At 47.0% G+C, this 14,144-nt stretch overlaps 1 protein-coding gene across 1 annotated transcript; it reads left to right on the top strand.

Annotated features, from left to right (window-relative positions):
* The first annotated feature begins 1,355 nt into the window (after window positions 1-1,355).
* ALAD (aminolevulinate dehydratase) lies at window positions 1,356-11,007 on the top strand. Its single transcript, XM_069069587.1, has 12 exons — window positions 1,356-1,926; window positions 5,047-5,180; window positions 6,061-6,111; window positions 6,601-6,697; window positions 6,842-6,977; window positions 7,172-7,255; window positions 7,457-7,545; window positions 7,846-7,901; window positions 8,031-8,118; window positions 8,322-8,408; window positions 8,749-8,878; window positions 9,478-11,007. The coding sequence occupies exons 2-12, from the start codon at window positions 5,068-5,070 to the stop codon at window positions 9,537-9,539; spliced, it is 993 nt and encodes a 330-aa protein (XP_068925688.1). The 5' UTR covers window positions 1,356-1,926; window positions 5,047-5,067; the 3' UTR covers window positions 9,540-11,007.
* The last annotated feature ends 3,137 nt before the right edge of the window (window positions 11,008-14,144 follow it).

Here is a 14,144-nt window from a genome sequence, read left to right as displayed (position 1 = left end):
CCCAATCTGCCCTCCCTTCTATCACCCTCCACCCCTTTTCTTAACCCCTTCTCTTCTATTTTCCTGTGTGGCAAGATAGGTTTCTATACCCCATTACCTGTATATCTTATTTCCCAGTTGCATATGAAAATAATTTTTAACATTCATTTTTCAAACTTGAGTTCCATATTCTCTCCCTCCCCACCCACCCAAGCAGTTCCATATAGGTTATACATGTATAGTCATGCAAAACACTTCCATAATAGTCATGTTGTGACAGACTAACTATATTTCCCTCCATCCTATCCCACTTCCCATTTATTCTGAGAGAATATTTGTAAAGTGGTATGTAAATGCTAACTGTTATTAATTGTTGTTATTTATAATCAAGCAAAACAAATTCCCATGTTGCCTACATCCAAAAACTGTGTACCTCATTAGGAATCTTGAGTCTGTCAGCTCAGGTGGTAGGTTCATCATCACTCCTCTTGATGATGAGTTGGTCATTGAATTAATACATACACAGTTGGTCATTGAATTAATCAGAATTAAGTCTTTCAAAATTGTTTTATCTTTACAGTGTTGTTATTGTACAAATTTTGTACTCCTGGTTTTGTTCATTTGCATCTATTTATACAAGTCTCCTGGAATTTCTCCAACACCCATCTCTTTAGTATTTCTTATGGTACTGTAGTAACTCTATTGAATTTCTCTACCATAATTTGTTAAGTCATTCCCCAACTGATTGGCCTCCTCTTTGTTTCCACTACAGAAAGAAGTGGTCCAAATATTTTAGTATGTATGAGTCCTTTTCCTCTGATCTCTTAGGGTATAGGCCTAGCAAAGGTTATTGCTGGGTCAAATGATGGGTATGCAGTTCAGAACCTTTTGGGGGCAGAGTTCCAAATTGCTTTCCAGAATGGAAGTACTAATTGACAAGTCCACTAACAGTGCATTATTGTGTCTGTTTTACCACAGCCCCTCCCAACATTTGTTGTTTTTGCCTATGTGGTGGGTGTGAGGTGGAACCAAAGAACTACTTTGATTTGCATTTCTCTGTTAGTGACCTGAAGCATTTTTTTTAAGATAGCTTGGATGTAAGAGGTTTCCTCAATTTGCTAAGAGGTTGGACTAGCTAACTTATATGCTCTTTGATGGAGTGTCACACCTGAGTTATTGCACTTGCCTCTTCTAGTCTTCAATCTGTACAAAAACCATTTTCAATGTGAGTTTGATGGTTGTGTTGCCTTTTTAGCTAGCCCGAATTCCATTCAGGTAATCAAGGCCTTCCATAAGCGTGTCCCCAACTTTAGTATCCAGCCGTAACTACACACAACCCCGCCCCGTTCAGAGGTCTCCCTAAAACCCTCGTGGGCCGTTTTCCAGCGCGCTTTCAGCTCCTCCCTTGTAAGTGCAGCCTCAAGGACTCCACCCCACTTGGTGCTGGCTCCTCTCTGAACACCCCCTGCGTGTTTTCTAGTTCACACACTTGAGCATCAGGTCCTTCCTCCTACAGCACTGGAAGCGGGCATGGAACGTCTTTGTCATCTTTTATCCTCGGCGTCGCCACACATGGAAGCTCCGTAGCTGCTTGCTCCCTGCGCGTCCTCCTTCCTGGCTGGAGTGGTGGAGTCGTGCACTGCAGCCCTGCAGTCTCACCAGTCACTCACTCGTGACCCGGCGGCCGGTTGCGCCTAGAACTCATCTCAGCGGGGCTGAGGATCCCCTGCTCGGGGACAGTGTCCCCACCCCCATGGGGTACTCGGGCTTACTCTATGTAACGGGGCTGGCCCGGGGCGGGGACAGCTGCGGACCCTAGGGGGCGGGGCCTGGCCCGGAGGAGCTGCTTCCGGGTGAGCCCGCCCCACCCCCACGTGGGCTTACTTAGAACCGCGGCGGCGAGCTCCAGTGGCAAACGGGCTCTCGGCATCTCCGCAGCGCCTTCTGGTAAGCGGGGGACTTGGGTTACGGGCTGGCACCGAGTGACTGGGCCGGGAGGAAGGAGGCTGGGGAGCCTCCCGGGGAGAGCGTGCCCAGCCGCCTCCCTCTCATGGGGGCCAGACTGGGCAACGCTCGCTGGAGGGTCTCCTCCCTACGGACAATCACAGCCCCGAGTGTTCCCCCCACCCCCCGGCTGCGGCCTCTCCCCGTGGGGCGCGGGGCGGGAGCGGGAGGCGTGAACTAGACGTCCGAGTTCATAAACTCCGGGATGTTACAGCAGCAAAAGATCAGCCGGTCTCTCGTACCTGGTTTGGCAGAGAAAATAGACTGAGAGGGATATTGACTTGTCCAAGGTCACGCTGTCAGTGAGCGGCAGAGTTTGGTATCCTGTCTCCCTAGACTCATTTTTGCCCCTTGCTTCCTCCGCCGACTTCAGTAGAGCTGTCCTTCCCCCAGTTGCAATCTCTGGGATGCAAGTTCCCCGCGGGTCCATGCTAACCCAGGCATGAACCCCCCTAGCCTCTCTCCCTTTACAGATCTCTGACATGGGCTAGGGAGCCCGCGTTTCCTGCCGCTCCGTGCCGCTTTACAAGGTTCCCGGGGTTTTTTAATGTCTCTGGTTCATACGGTGTTCCTTTACTTTGACTGCATTAATTGCACATCTCTGCTGCCCCTGCGGATATGGAAAGCAGAGTCAGGGCCCAAAGCCAGGGCTGGGGTCACATGGCCTGCCCTTGGGTGTATACCTTGGAAGCTGGACCCAAACTAACCAGCAAGCCTGAGCCTTTGCCCTCCAAGAGTTGACCCTAGGACTTTTACCTTCTCTCCCAACTCCCAGGACCAGTACCTCCTAATACTAAGATACAAAAAGCTCTCAACATCTTCAAGGCTACCAGAGGGAACACACCAGTCTAGGGTAGTGAGAGTTTAAGGCCCCTTTTCTGACCCAGTAGTTTGATTTCTCCATCCAGACAGTACCCACCCCCAACTACTTGGCAAGGAGACTGTATTTTCCAGCCTGTAAGCTTGGGGAATTTTTTCTGCTTCTGCCTGGCTGGCTGTGTCATTATCTGCTCCTTTAATGTCCCTCTGGGCTTTAGTTGTCTAATGTGATGGTATTTACAGTGGCTTCCTCCTCCCTTATACCTCTTAAAAACCAACTGCACCTTTGTAGTGTCTGCTGAGTTTGTTGCCCACCCTTTGCTGACCAAGGGAGAGTTCTTCTCTCACCCTTTAAAAAAAAAAGTACAAGTTTCATGATGTTAGATGTGTTCTAGTAGAAAGAACATTTGAACAGGGAATGGAAGATCTGGGTTCTAGTTCTGGCATTACTACTAATTGTGTGACTTTGGGCAAGTCATTTTCCTGCCCTGGGACTCAGTCTCCTCTGAAAAATTAAGGAGTTGGTTTCTTCTAGCTTTAATATTCTAGGATGCCATAATAACTTCTCCATAGCACCTGGATCTTTTTGTCTAGTTCACTGAACCTGGTTGCTGCTGGTGGTAAACTGATCTCAAACTCCTTCATTGAATCACTGATGAAATGACAAGATAGAATAGTATTTGACAAGTATACTCGTTTTTGAAAGGTTTGTCCAACCTTTTCACCAGCCAAAGCTCCCAAAATCTAGAACAACTCTTCCTAGGTCTGTAACCCTGCCTAGCACCTGACAGTGAAGAGAAGCCAGACCTTGTGAAACATTAGCAGCTTTGGCTGAAGGTGTGGTAGAAGAGAATGGAGTGGTTGACTCAAGTGAGGTGATTGAATTATCTGGGATTTGATGGATCCAAGTCTAGCCATATCTCCATATAGTGATATAATGGTATTCAAAAACTAGTTGTTCTTTGCGATTGCTTAAGGAACTTTCCTATTACATGCTAACCTTAAACCTGCTGAGGACAAGGAAAGGGATAGATAGGGTGACATTGGTATAGAATACCCAGCAGAAAGCTCTCTCACAAGATTTGACTTTCAGAAGCCAAAGAATTGGGACCAATGTTAGTTATCTGCTCCCCATATCATACTGTGGGTTCCCTTGCCCGTCAGAAGTATAAAAAACCATATAAGATATCAGAGCTGGAAGGGACCTTCAGGATCTTCGAAATCCAATCTCTTCATTTTACAGATAAGGAACCTGGGGAGGTCTATGGGATGTGGGCATTTGGGCATCTGCTTCACACACACACAAAATTTGTAAGCCAGTAGCTCATTTCTATCCAAGTTAGGGCCAACCACGAAGTGTCTGTGGCCCCAAGATATGCTTTTGGAGAGAAATAGAGGGCTGAGTGTATGTACCAGGGAAGGTGTCTGTTTCTGAGGGGGAAGGGTCCTGGGGTTGTAGGGAAGGGGCAGAACATGTTGGGGGTGAGGAAGAGAGGTAGTGTGTTAGCCCCGGGGTGTGGCAAGAGCCTGAGGTCTTGTGTTTCTAATGATAACACAACCACCAAACAGGCACTGGGCCTTGAAAATTAAGATAGGACCTCTAGGTTGACTGGGAAAGGAGCCAGAAACTGCCAGGTGCCCAGAGTTCATCAGTAGTAGATTAAACAGCAGCAACACCAACCTACTGGCCATATTGGGGTTGTAGGAAACCCAGCTGGGATAAACCAGCCTAGAAAACTCAGTTGCCCCTATATCAGTCACCTCTCACATCTCTACCTGCCTGCTTGCTGGAATTCTTGTTATCACCTCAAAATTGACATGTTTAAAACTGAACTCATATCTCTACTACTCTAGCCCAAAATTGTTACACCAGTCTCTTAATTCATGACTGCCTTCAGTTTCTTCCCTTTTCTAGTCTATACTGTATCTGCTGCCAGGTTCAGCTTCCTAAGACATGGCTCTGATCACCACATAACCTTTGCTTCCCTATTACCTGCCAGACAAAAAGTTTGAGCTTCCCAGCCTGGTCATCAAGACCTTCCTACAGTATTGCCCCTACTTGTCTTTTCATGTTTTATTTATATATATGTATATGCATATACATTTGCATCTTTTTTTTCTTTGATGAGACTGTAAGATCCTTGAGAGAGGAACTATCTCTTGAGCCTTCTTTTGCCTTGTTAGAGCCCCTAGCACAGGGCTAGGTATGGAGTGGTCAGTAAATACTTCTTTGCTTGTCTCCAGATCTCCTGCTGAGCTCTAGTCATGCAGCCAGAGTCCTTGCTTCACAGTGGCTACTTCCACCCCCTGTTGCGAAACTGGCAAACAGCAGCCAGCACCTTTGATGCCTCCAATCTCATCTACCCCATCTTTGTCACGTAAGTTCTTGGGAATATGTCCAACTTCAGTCCTACTTATGGGGTTTGGGAGTGGGAAGAGAGGTCCACGGAGGTCAGCTTATACCACACTGACCTGTTAAGGGCATCTGGCTGTTGAAATAGGCTGTTGAAATCTGCCTGCCTCATCTCTCCATGGGGAAACAATAAGCAATCTTTAGGAATTACCTGCTCCTGACTCTCCCTGTTTTACGAACTTGAGCAAATAACTTTTCCTCCCTGAGCTTGTGACATATGTGTAAAATTAGTATAATAATCTTTCTCTTGCCCAGCTCACAAATATAATGATTAGCAAATCAAATAGTTAGCAAATTAGCAAGTACAGTAGTTATCAAAGTACTTTGAAAATCATAAAGCTTTCACAAAGTCATAAAATCTAATTGTGGGGAATTCTTATTATTGTGATTGTTGTTGCAATTAAGAGAGAATGAGAAAGAGGCCAGGTGACTGTTCAGGCTGGCCCTCATGGACTACTTGAACCCTGGTATGAGTACCATAAGATGAGCATCTGTTCATCAATTTTGCTGTGGTTCAGAAAGTCTATTTTGTTGTTTCACCCAGAGGTAACCAAGCTATGGAGAGTCCTTTCATACCACTAAGACACAGAAGTAAAACAGAAAGCAGAAGTATTAATTGACAGTGTGAGCTGTGGCTGACCCCAGTATAGGTTACTGGTCTTCTGTCCAGGATACATCCCTACACCCTGATAGGTAGGTCTACCTAGGGCACCAACTTCTAGATCATAGGTTTGTTCCAAGACACTCCATTCTCCATTTTTTATATCTACTCAGTCCCCCCAGTCATCTTTCCCCCTTATCCCTTACCCCATCCCCTCACCCCTTACCACCTCTGCTTCCTCCAGGGACATACCTGATGCTGTGCAACCAGTCAACAGCCTTCCTGGCGTTGCCAGGTAAGAGATGCTCCTGGAAGATCTCTAGGAGAAGGGAAAAATGGCTTTGGTAGAAAGAATTCTGGGTTAGAAATCAGGAGATCTGGGTTCTAATCTAGGCTCACCCAGTAACCAGCTGTGTGACCGCCAAGGTAAGTCACTTTAAACTCCCTTGGCCTTCATTACCAGATGAGAATAATTCAATCTACCCTACCTATTTCCTGGAGTTTGGGGAAGGATTAAATGAGATAATGGATGTGAAACTACTTTGGGAAGTACAAAACATAATGTAAACACCCCCCCCCCATAATATCCCAATCCCCTGCCCCTTCCCCTCCTGCCTTGATCAGACTTTCATTAAATACCTATGCATGCAGTGCAGGAGAATGACACAGATAGGCCCAAACTCTCTTGCCTGCCCAGCTTCAATCTGAAACCCTAAAATGAGGTCTCAAGAAGAAGGAGCAGGCTGTCTTCCCAAAGTTCATACTGGTCTGCCTCCTTCTGCAGGTATGGTGTGAATAAACTGGAAGAGGTACTTCAGCCCTTGGTAGCCAAGGGCCTTCGAAGTGTCCTGATATTTGGGGTACCCAGCAAAGTCACCAAGGTAAGAGCATGGGTAGCAAGGTAGCAAGGCTGAAGGAAGGACAGGGGAAGAGAAGGACAAGGGGGAGATTGTACTGTGGGAGTGAGGACCTGCCTGTTGAGAGCAGGCCTGGATAAAATGATAGAACTGCCCTCCCTCCCCCAGGATGAATTGGGCTCAGGAGCAGACACAGAAGACTCCCCAGCTATTCAGGCAATCCGTCTGCTACGCAAGGTGTTTCCCAGTCTCCTGGTGGCCTGTGACGTTTGCCTGTGTCCCTATACCTCACATGGTCACTGTGGTGAGTCCTGAACTCCCCAGAGCCCACTTCCACTACCCACTCCTCTCCCCTCCAATCCCATCTCTTTCCTCCTGATCTGCCAACAAGGCTAAGTCCTAGAGGTGTAACAAGGGAGTTTCCCTGGGTTAAAAGGCAGGGGAGAGGGGAGGGAGGAGCCCAGAGCCTTTCCTAAGTCCTAGCTGGGTGTCCTACAGGGCTCCTGAGGGAAGATGGCTCATTCCGGGCTGAGGACAGCAGCAGAAGGTTGGCAGAAATTGCTCTAGCCTATGCCAAGGCAGGTAAGTACCAAATGGTCCTTGATGGAAGGGGAAGAGAAAGAGAACATGTTCTGGGTATTTAAAGGCCTGGTTAGTTCTGGGAAACAAAAAACAGAATCAGACTACATTGTCTACAGAATCAGACATGATTAGAATTGATAGAAACCTTGGAGAATGTGAGAATGTCTAGTTCAATCTTCCATCTTCTAACCTCTCCCCCAGGCTGCCAGGTGGTGGCTCCATCAGACATGATGGATGGGCGAATTGCTGCCATCAAAGAGGCATTGATTACCCATGGACTTGGTAACAAGGTAAGGGGTTGAGGTAGTGCCCTGGAAGGGGTGGGGAATAAGAGGGAGGTGGCTGCCAAGGACTGAAAGCCAAGCCTCTCCCCAGTCTCTGCCTAGAATCCATGGGCTTATCAGCTCATAGGATGTAGAACTAGAAAGTCCTCCTACCTCATTTTACAGATGAGGAAAGTGACTCCAAAAGGGTAGGTGATTTATTCAGAGTTGCAAGGGCAGTAATTAGAGCTGGGACCTCCTGGGGCTCCTGACTCCCAAATTAGAACTCTTTTGGCAGAATATTCAGCCCAAACTATCTTCCAACAGGTATCAGTGATGAGCTACAGTGCCAAGTTTGCTTCTTGTTTCTATGGTCCTTTCCGGTGAGTGAAAATTGGAGGGAATGAGAGGAATTGGCACCAAACAGCCCTGGTATTTCCAATATGAGTCCCCAGGAGCCAGAAGCCCTGTTAGCCCCATCCTGATGACCTGACTTTTTTCCTGCTCCACAGGGATGCAGCACATTCCAGCCCAGCTTTTGGTGACCGACGCTGTTATCAGTTGCCTCCTGGGGCTCGGGGCCTGGCACTTCGAGCAGTGGTGTGTAAAGGGGCACCAGCCCCTTCCCTGCCCTGCCCCAACTATTCCTGTGTGATGACTCCTTTCTACCCTCCCCTCCTTCCCTAAGAACCCTGCTGCGTCTTCCTCCTTCCCCCTGACCTCAAAATTTTCTACTCTCTTCTTAGGAAGTGGGTTTGAGGGAGGAGCTTGAGAGGTCATATTCTCTATCCCATGTGCCTTAGGATCGAGATGTCCGGGAGGGAGCAGATATCCTGATGGTCAAGCCAGGGTTGCCATACTTGGACATTGTAAGAGAAGTGAAGAACAAGGTAAGTCAAGGACAAAATCAAAAACAGAACTGAGAGAGAAGAGAGGATTCTGCAAAATTTCTGAATCATAGAATGAGTGGGAAAGTCACATTTAGTCCAGTATCAGACCTAGTATCAGAGTCTACTCCTATATCATCTCTGACAGAGGATCATTCAACTTCTTCTTGGATACTTCTAATAAAAGGGAACTCACCACTCACTAAAGTTCGACAGATAAAAAAAATGAGTTTGCTCAGGCTTGATCAAAACAAGGCGGGCCACAGTTTGGAGGAGATGGGAACATGTTTCCTTAAGGGCACCATCTGCCACTCCCTGTAACTTAGCTCATTCCCCTCTCCAGCACACTCTCCTGCCCCTTGCTGTGTATCACGTTTCTGGGGAGTTTGCCATGCTGTGGCACGGGGCCAAAGCCGGGGCCTTCGACCTCAAGACTGCTGTGATGGAGGCCATGACAGCCTTCCGGAGATCAGGTACATAAGGCAGGGATGGGGAAGGGAATGGAGGGAGTGGGGAGGACCCTCCTCCACTACTTCTGTTCCTTTGCCCCAATGGGATACTGAAATAGGGAGTTAATATTATGTGTCTTCGAACTCTGGGTTGGAGGCTTTGGCTTCAGTTGAGTAAACAGGCCCACAGTGAGGATATGAATAATGATAGTCACTTAAAACCAAGACTTTTAAGGTTCACCAAATGATTTCCTCCCAACAGTGTTTTAAGGTAAATAGTACAAATAATACCCCCATCTTACAGATGAGGAACTGAGGTTCTACAAGACAGAGGCTTTGCCTAACTTGGATGTGTTGGAGGGAGGGTCAGTAGGCAGGCAGGCCATGAGCACCAGGCACTGTGCTAAGGGCTGGGTATGAGCCATTCTGTGCCCTCACCCTTTTCAGCATGTTGCCCCTCTAGCCTCTAAAACACACTCTGCATCTCTGATGGCTGCAGATACTGCAGAAAGGTCCCAGGCAGTGCCCTTTGCTCCTGAGGGTGGGCAGGGCACACAGGCCAGCGGGATCCTTCCATGCCAGCTATGATACTCCCACCCCCTTTTCTTTTCCTCTGAATATAGGTGCCGATATCATCATCACCTACTACACACCTCAGCTCTTACAATGGCTAAAGGAGCCATGATGGACAGATAGAGAGTACAAGAACTAAGAATTTTTTTTAAATGAAGAAAAAAAAAAAAGAGGATAACCCAGAGGCCTTAGAGAAGTGAAAGCCAGAATAAAAGATGATTCAGAACTGTCCCTTCTTCCTTCTTCCCACCCCTGAGTTCCAGGTTCCTGGCACCCACTTCCTTCACTGCTGGGAGCCCATGGGAAGGCTTGGTTAGCGTGCAAAGCCTGGGAGCCCTCAGCACCTCCGCTGCCTCCTCCCAACAGCTCTGCTTTTCATTGCCTCCTGCTTTCTGCGGTCCTGTGGAGCAAATCCTGTCACTCCTCCAGCTGCTCCAGACCCCTCACCTCGACCCTCTCACCTGGATGCTTCTCCCCTCTTGGTGTTACTGTCACACTTCCTCTTAGAAAACCTCCAGACTTTATTTAGCTCCTCGAATGTCCTGACCTGCTGAGACCAAGGAGATCCTACCTTCTACTAGAATCATTTCAAGCCAACAGAAACCATCCAGCAATGAGTAAACAAGGAGCAAAGCCTTGGAATAGTGACATTAGCATAGCAAAATCTCCGAGAGTAAGGTGACAATGGCAAATGGGCACCAGACGTGGGGAGAGGACGCCAGCAAAGTGCTCCGTGATACCAAGTAGCGGAAAGAGCATTAGATTTGGAGTCTGAAGACCTGGATTCATCACTACCCGTCTCAGAACCTCAGTTTTCCTCATCTGTGAAATGGGGGAGTCTTAATACTTGTACGGCTTGGCTCCCAGGATCTTTGTGACAAAAACACTTTCTAAATGCTATGAAATGTGAATCATCGTTATTACCGTTATCTCCGGGGCTGAAGCTCAAGTCTAAAGCGAAGGTCTTGGTCTGTTGTTGTTGCTTTATGTAAAGGGTAGATTCTGTGATTCTCTTACAGCCCAGGGCTGTTCTCTGTGCCTGGTATCATTGGTTTGACTGTCCCCTGCCTGTAAAGATAAAATGCTAGGAAGCAGAATCACGTTGGAAACTAGAGTGAGTTGGTCCTGGTGAGTTGAGGAGGGAAAACCAAATACTACCACCACCCTTGTGTGTCAAATTAGTCTAGTGTCCCAGTTTCATCTGTCTGGCTGTAGCTCTGCTACTTATCTGAGTTAAAATGTGAAAGTTTTCTCCTGTGTAAAAAGAAGGAATTAGACTAGATAATCTCTGAGGCTGGAGTCTGAGGACCTGAGTTCATATCCTTCTGCTGATACTTACCGTCTCTCTGAGTAAATCACTTAGCCTCTTTGGACCTCAGTTTCCTCATCTGTAAAATTAAGGGAATTACATGAGCTCTGAGGTCCTTTCCAGCTCCAAAGTACAGTAGTCCACAAGTTGGCAGATAAGAGCTTTTGCTGAAGGACAGAAACAGATTCAATTCAGTAACATCTTCTGAATTTTGAAAACTAAAGAGACCTTAGGATGTTAAAATGTAATAAAGTTATATTTTTTAAATCCAGCTTTATTCAGTTCAAGGACAAGTTTGTGTTTCTCAGTTCAAATTTGTTTCAGTTTAATTACATTTTCTGCCCTGAATCAAGCTTCCCATGATCAGCAGATTGGGGGTGGGGGGGAATAGGCCTGCATCCAGATGGGTCCCTTTCTGTATGGTTACATAGTACTGTAGCTGTGCTGTCTGCCTCACAGCAGACTTGTGGAGCAGTTAGTACAGATGCTATATTATACCCATTTTAGAGGAGAAAACGAAGGCTGAGGGAAAGTAACTTTCTTTCCTCTTGTTACAGAGCCAGCCAGCATTGGAGCTGGGTCACAAACCTTAGGCTCTTGTCTCTAACTGTGCATAAGCATTATCACATGACACCTGGAGTTGGTTGTTTGGGTTTTTTTTTCTGTTAGTGGGGTGGATTGTTCTAAGTATCCAGCTCACCATCCCACTTATTCCAGGAAGTGACTGGCTGAAGTCTAGTATGGTCTGTAGTGGAGAGAGAGAGGAGTGCGTTGGAGGCTCTGACCCCTAGTCTTGGCTATAGAATGTTCTATCCAAGTGTTTTAACCAGACCAGATATTTAAACTGGGGGAGGTGGGACATCAGCATAAAAAGATAGCCAGCAGCCCCAGGGATTGTAGGCTGACAGCCCAGTGAAGAGGATCCAGAGAGTGCTTCAGCCTGGGGAGCTTAGGGAAGGCTTCATCAAGAAAATGGGCAAACCAGCTGAGCCTTAAAGGACAGGCAGGATTTAGCTGAACAAAGAGAGAAAGCTTTCAACTCTACAGTGGTGTGAGCAAAGACATGGAGGGGGAAAGGAGTGAGGCCTGAACAGGGAGGGAATGTGAGTTCATGAAGGGGGTGGGGAGATTAATGGAGAGAAGAGTGGTTGGATTCAATGGAATGAGATCATAGACAGCCTTCAGTGTTTGGCTGAGGAGTTTGGACTTTATCCTTTAAGTAATGGGGAACCATGGAAGGTTCATGAGCCAAGGATGCTACATGAGATAATGTCTGTAAAGTGCTTTGCCAACTTTAAAGCCCCTTGTGTCAGCTATTTAAGGTTTAGGGAAAAGTGGCAATGGAAGGGTGCAGGAATCCTACCCCTGCAGGGTTGTTCTGAGGGTGTACTGAGAGCATGAATAGAAAACTGTTTTGTAAATATTAATAAGTGACATAAATGCAAACTTGTCATCATTATTGGACAGAAGAGAGTCCAGTCAATCAATAAATACTTATCCAGTGCTAACTTTGTGCCAGGCACTTGCTAAGTGCTGCCGATACAAAAAGAGACAAAAGACAGTTGCTGCCCTCAAAGAGCTTACAATCTAATGGGGGAGGCTACCAGCAAACAAATTATATAAAGCAAGCTGTGTACATGATAAGTAGGAAGTAATTAAATGTGAGAAGGCTTCCTGTGAAAAGTGGGATTTTAGTTTAGTTAAAGAAAGCCAGGGAGATGAGTAGTTGGAGCAAAAGACAAAGAGCGTTCCAGGTGTTGAGGACAGCCAGAGAAGATGCCCAGAGCTGAGAGATGGAGTGTCTTGTTTGTGGAATGTCCAGGAGGCCAATGTCACTGGATCCAAGAGTTACACATTGGGGAGTGAGGTATAAGAACACTGCAAAGGTAGGAGGGGACTGGGTTGTGGAGGGCTTTGAATGCCAAACAACACTTTGTATTTGATCCTGGAGGTGATAGGAAGCCACTGGAGTTTTTACTGAGGGGAGAGGGAGTGGTGCATGACATGATAAGACCTGTGCTTTTGGAAAATCGCTACTGGCTGACTGCAGGATGGATTGGAGTGGGGAGAGAATCGAGGCAGGCAGACCTCTCTGCTGGTAATCCAGGTATGAGGCCCTTCTTGGGAGCTTTGACTAACAACACTAGCATTTCTTGCTAGCATTCCCTCCCTAGACCTCCCCACCCTCAGGCCTCTCAGGGGTCTGACTCACTCTCAGGATCTTAAATCATCTATCTCAACCTCTTCCTGACACCTCCCCATCACCCCAGGGAAAGGAAGAATTAGGGCAGGCCCCCCAGAAGGTGCCCCCTCCCCACCACCCTGCCCCCACTCCCAGGTTGGAGATGAGTCTTCATCACTTTTGCCAGATCTTGCATTTCCCAACACATTTTGGTGAATATTCTACAATGGTGTTTTAACTCATTCCTGTTTTGTAGACTAGGACACAAAAAACAAAGGAGTTGAGTGACCTAAACACCCAGCTCTCTAATAACAGGTAGGACTGACTGGAGCTTGAGCTTCAAGGCTTCCAGTCCATTCGAACCCTTTCCATTGGCCATCACTTTCTCATGTAAGGGGTGATGAATCTTTATCAAGGAGTATCCATTGATGCTACACATCTGGATACACAGAACCATTCATGCTCTTTCTTCAGGTGGTTCCTCAGTGGAGGAGCCATCACCTGGATCCTTGGTGTCCATGCAACAGTGAATGTAAGCTCCCTGAGGGTGGAGCATCTCACTTTTATCCTTGTGTTCTCAGCCTCTAGCACAACTTCTGATGCACAGGTGCTTGTTGAATTGGATGAGGTCAAACGTCATCTGTGGCCACTTGAGGGAGGAACAAGAATTAATTTAGGCCCAAGTGAGACTGATACCTCTCTGACCATGGACGAATTTATCCTTTTTCTCTAGAATAGTCATTGCAGTGGGTAAAGAACCTGAGATAAAAGCAGAATTGGGGAAAATCCACTTTCTTTGCTCACCTTTCCCATGTTTGCCTTCCCTCCATGAACACTCTTCCCCTGGACATCCCTGTCACTGCAGGTTGGAGGTCAGGTTCAATCTTCCTGTGCCTTCCTCCATGACCCATAGGAGTTAGGACCCACCCAAGAGTCTTCCTTAACATTTTATCCAGCCGACCCAAAGGATCAAATCACTGAACCAAAAACTTCCCACTTTCTCCATGCTTTAGAGAAAAAGCTTTAATCAGTATTTATACTCCTTCCAAAAATGTAAACAGCCCCGACCCTTTGTCCTATGATCCAGCCATAGGCTGTCATCCCATTCAATGTGTTAAGGCCTACCTTCAGGTTGGATTTGACCATGGTATGGGTACCAATGGAGAGCACAGGCTATCTCTTAGCCTACCTACCGTGTTTCCCCGATAATAAGACCTATCCCGAAA

The sequence above is a fragment of the Petaurus breviceps genome, unplaced genomic scaffold, assembly GCF_028583685.1.
Source record: "Petaurus breviceps papuanus isolate PSGF00001 unplaced genomic scaffold, PetGlider_PUasm1.0 90779, whole genome shotgun sequence".
In the NCBI taxonomy this organism is placed as follows: domain Eukaryota; kingdom Metazoa; phylum Chordata; class Mammalia; order Diprotodontia; family Petauridae; genus Petaurus; species Petaurus breviceps.
Note: the sequence above shows the minus strand (reverse complement) of the source record. Positions and strands in the feature narration are given on the sequence as shown.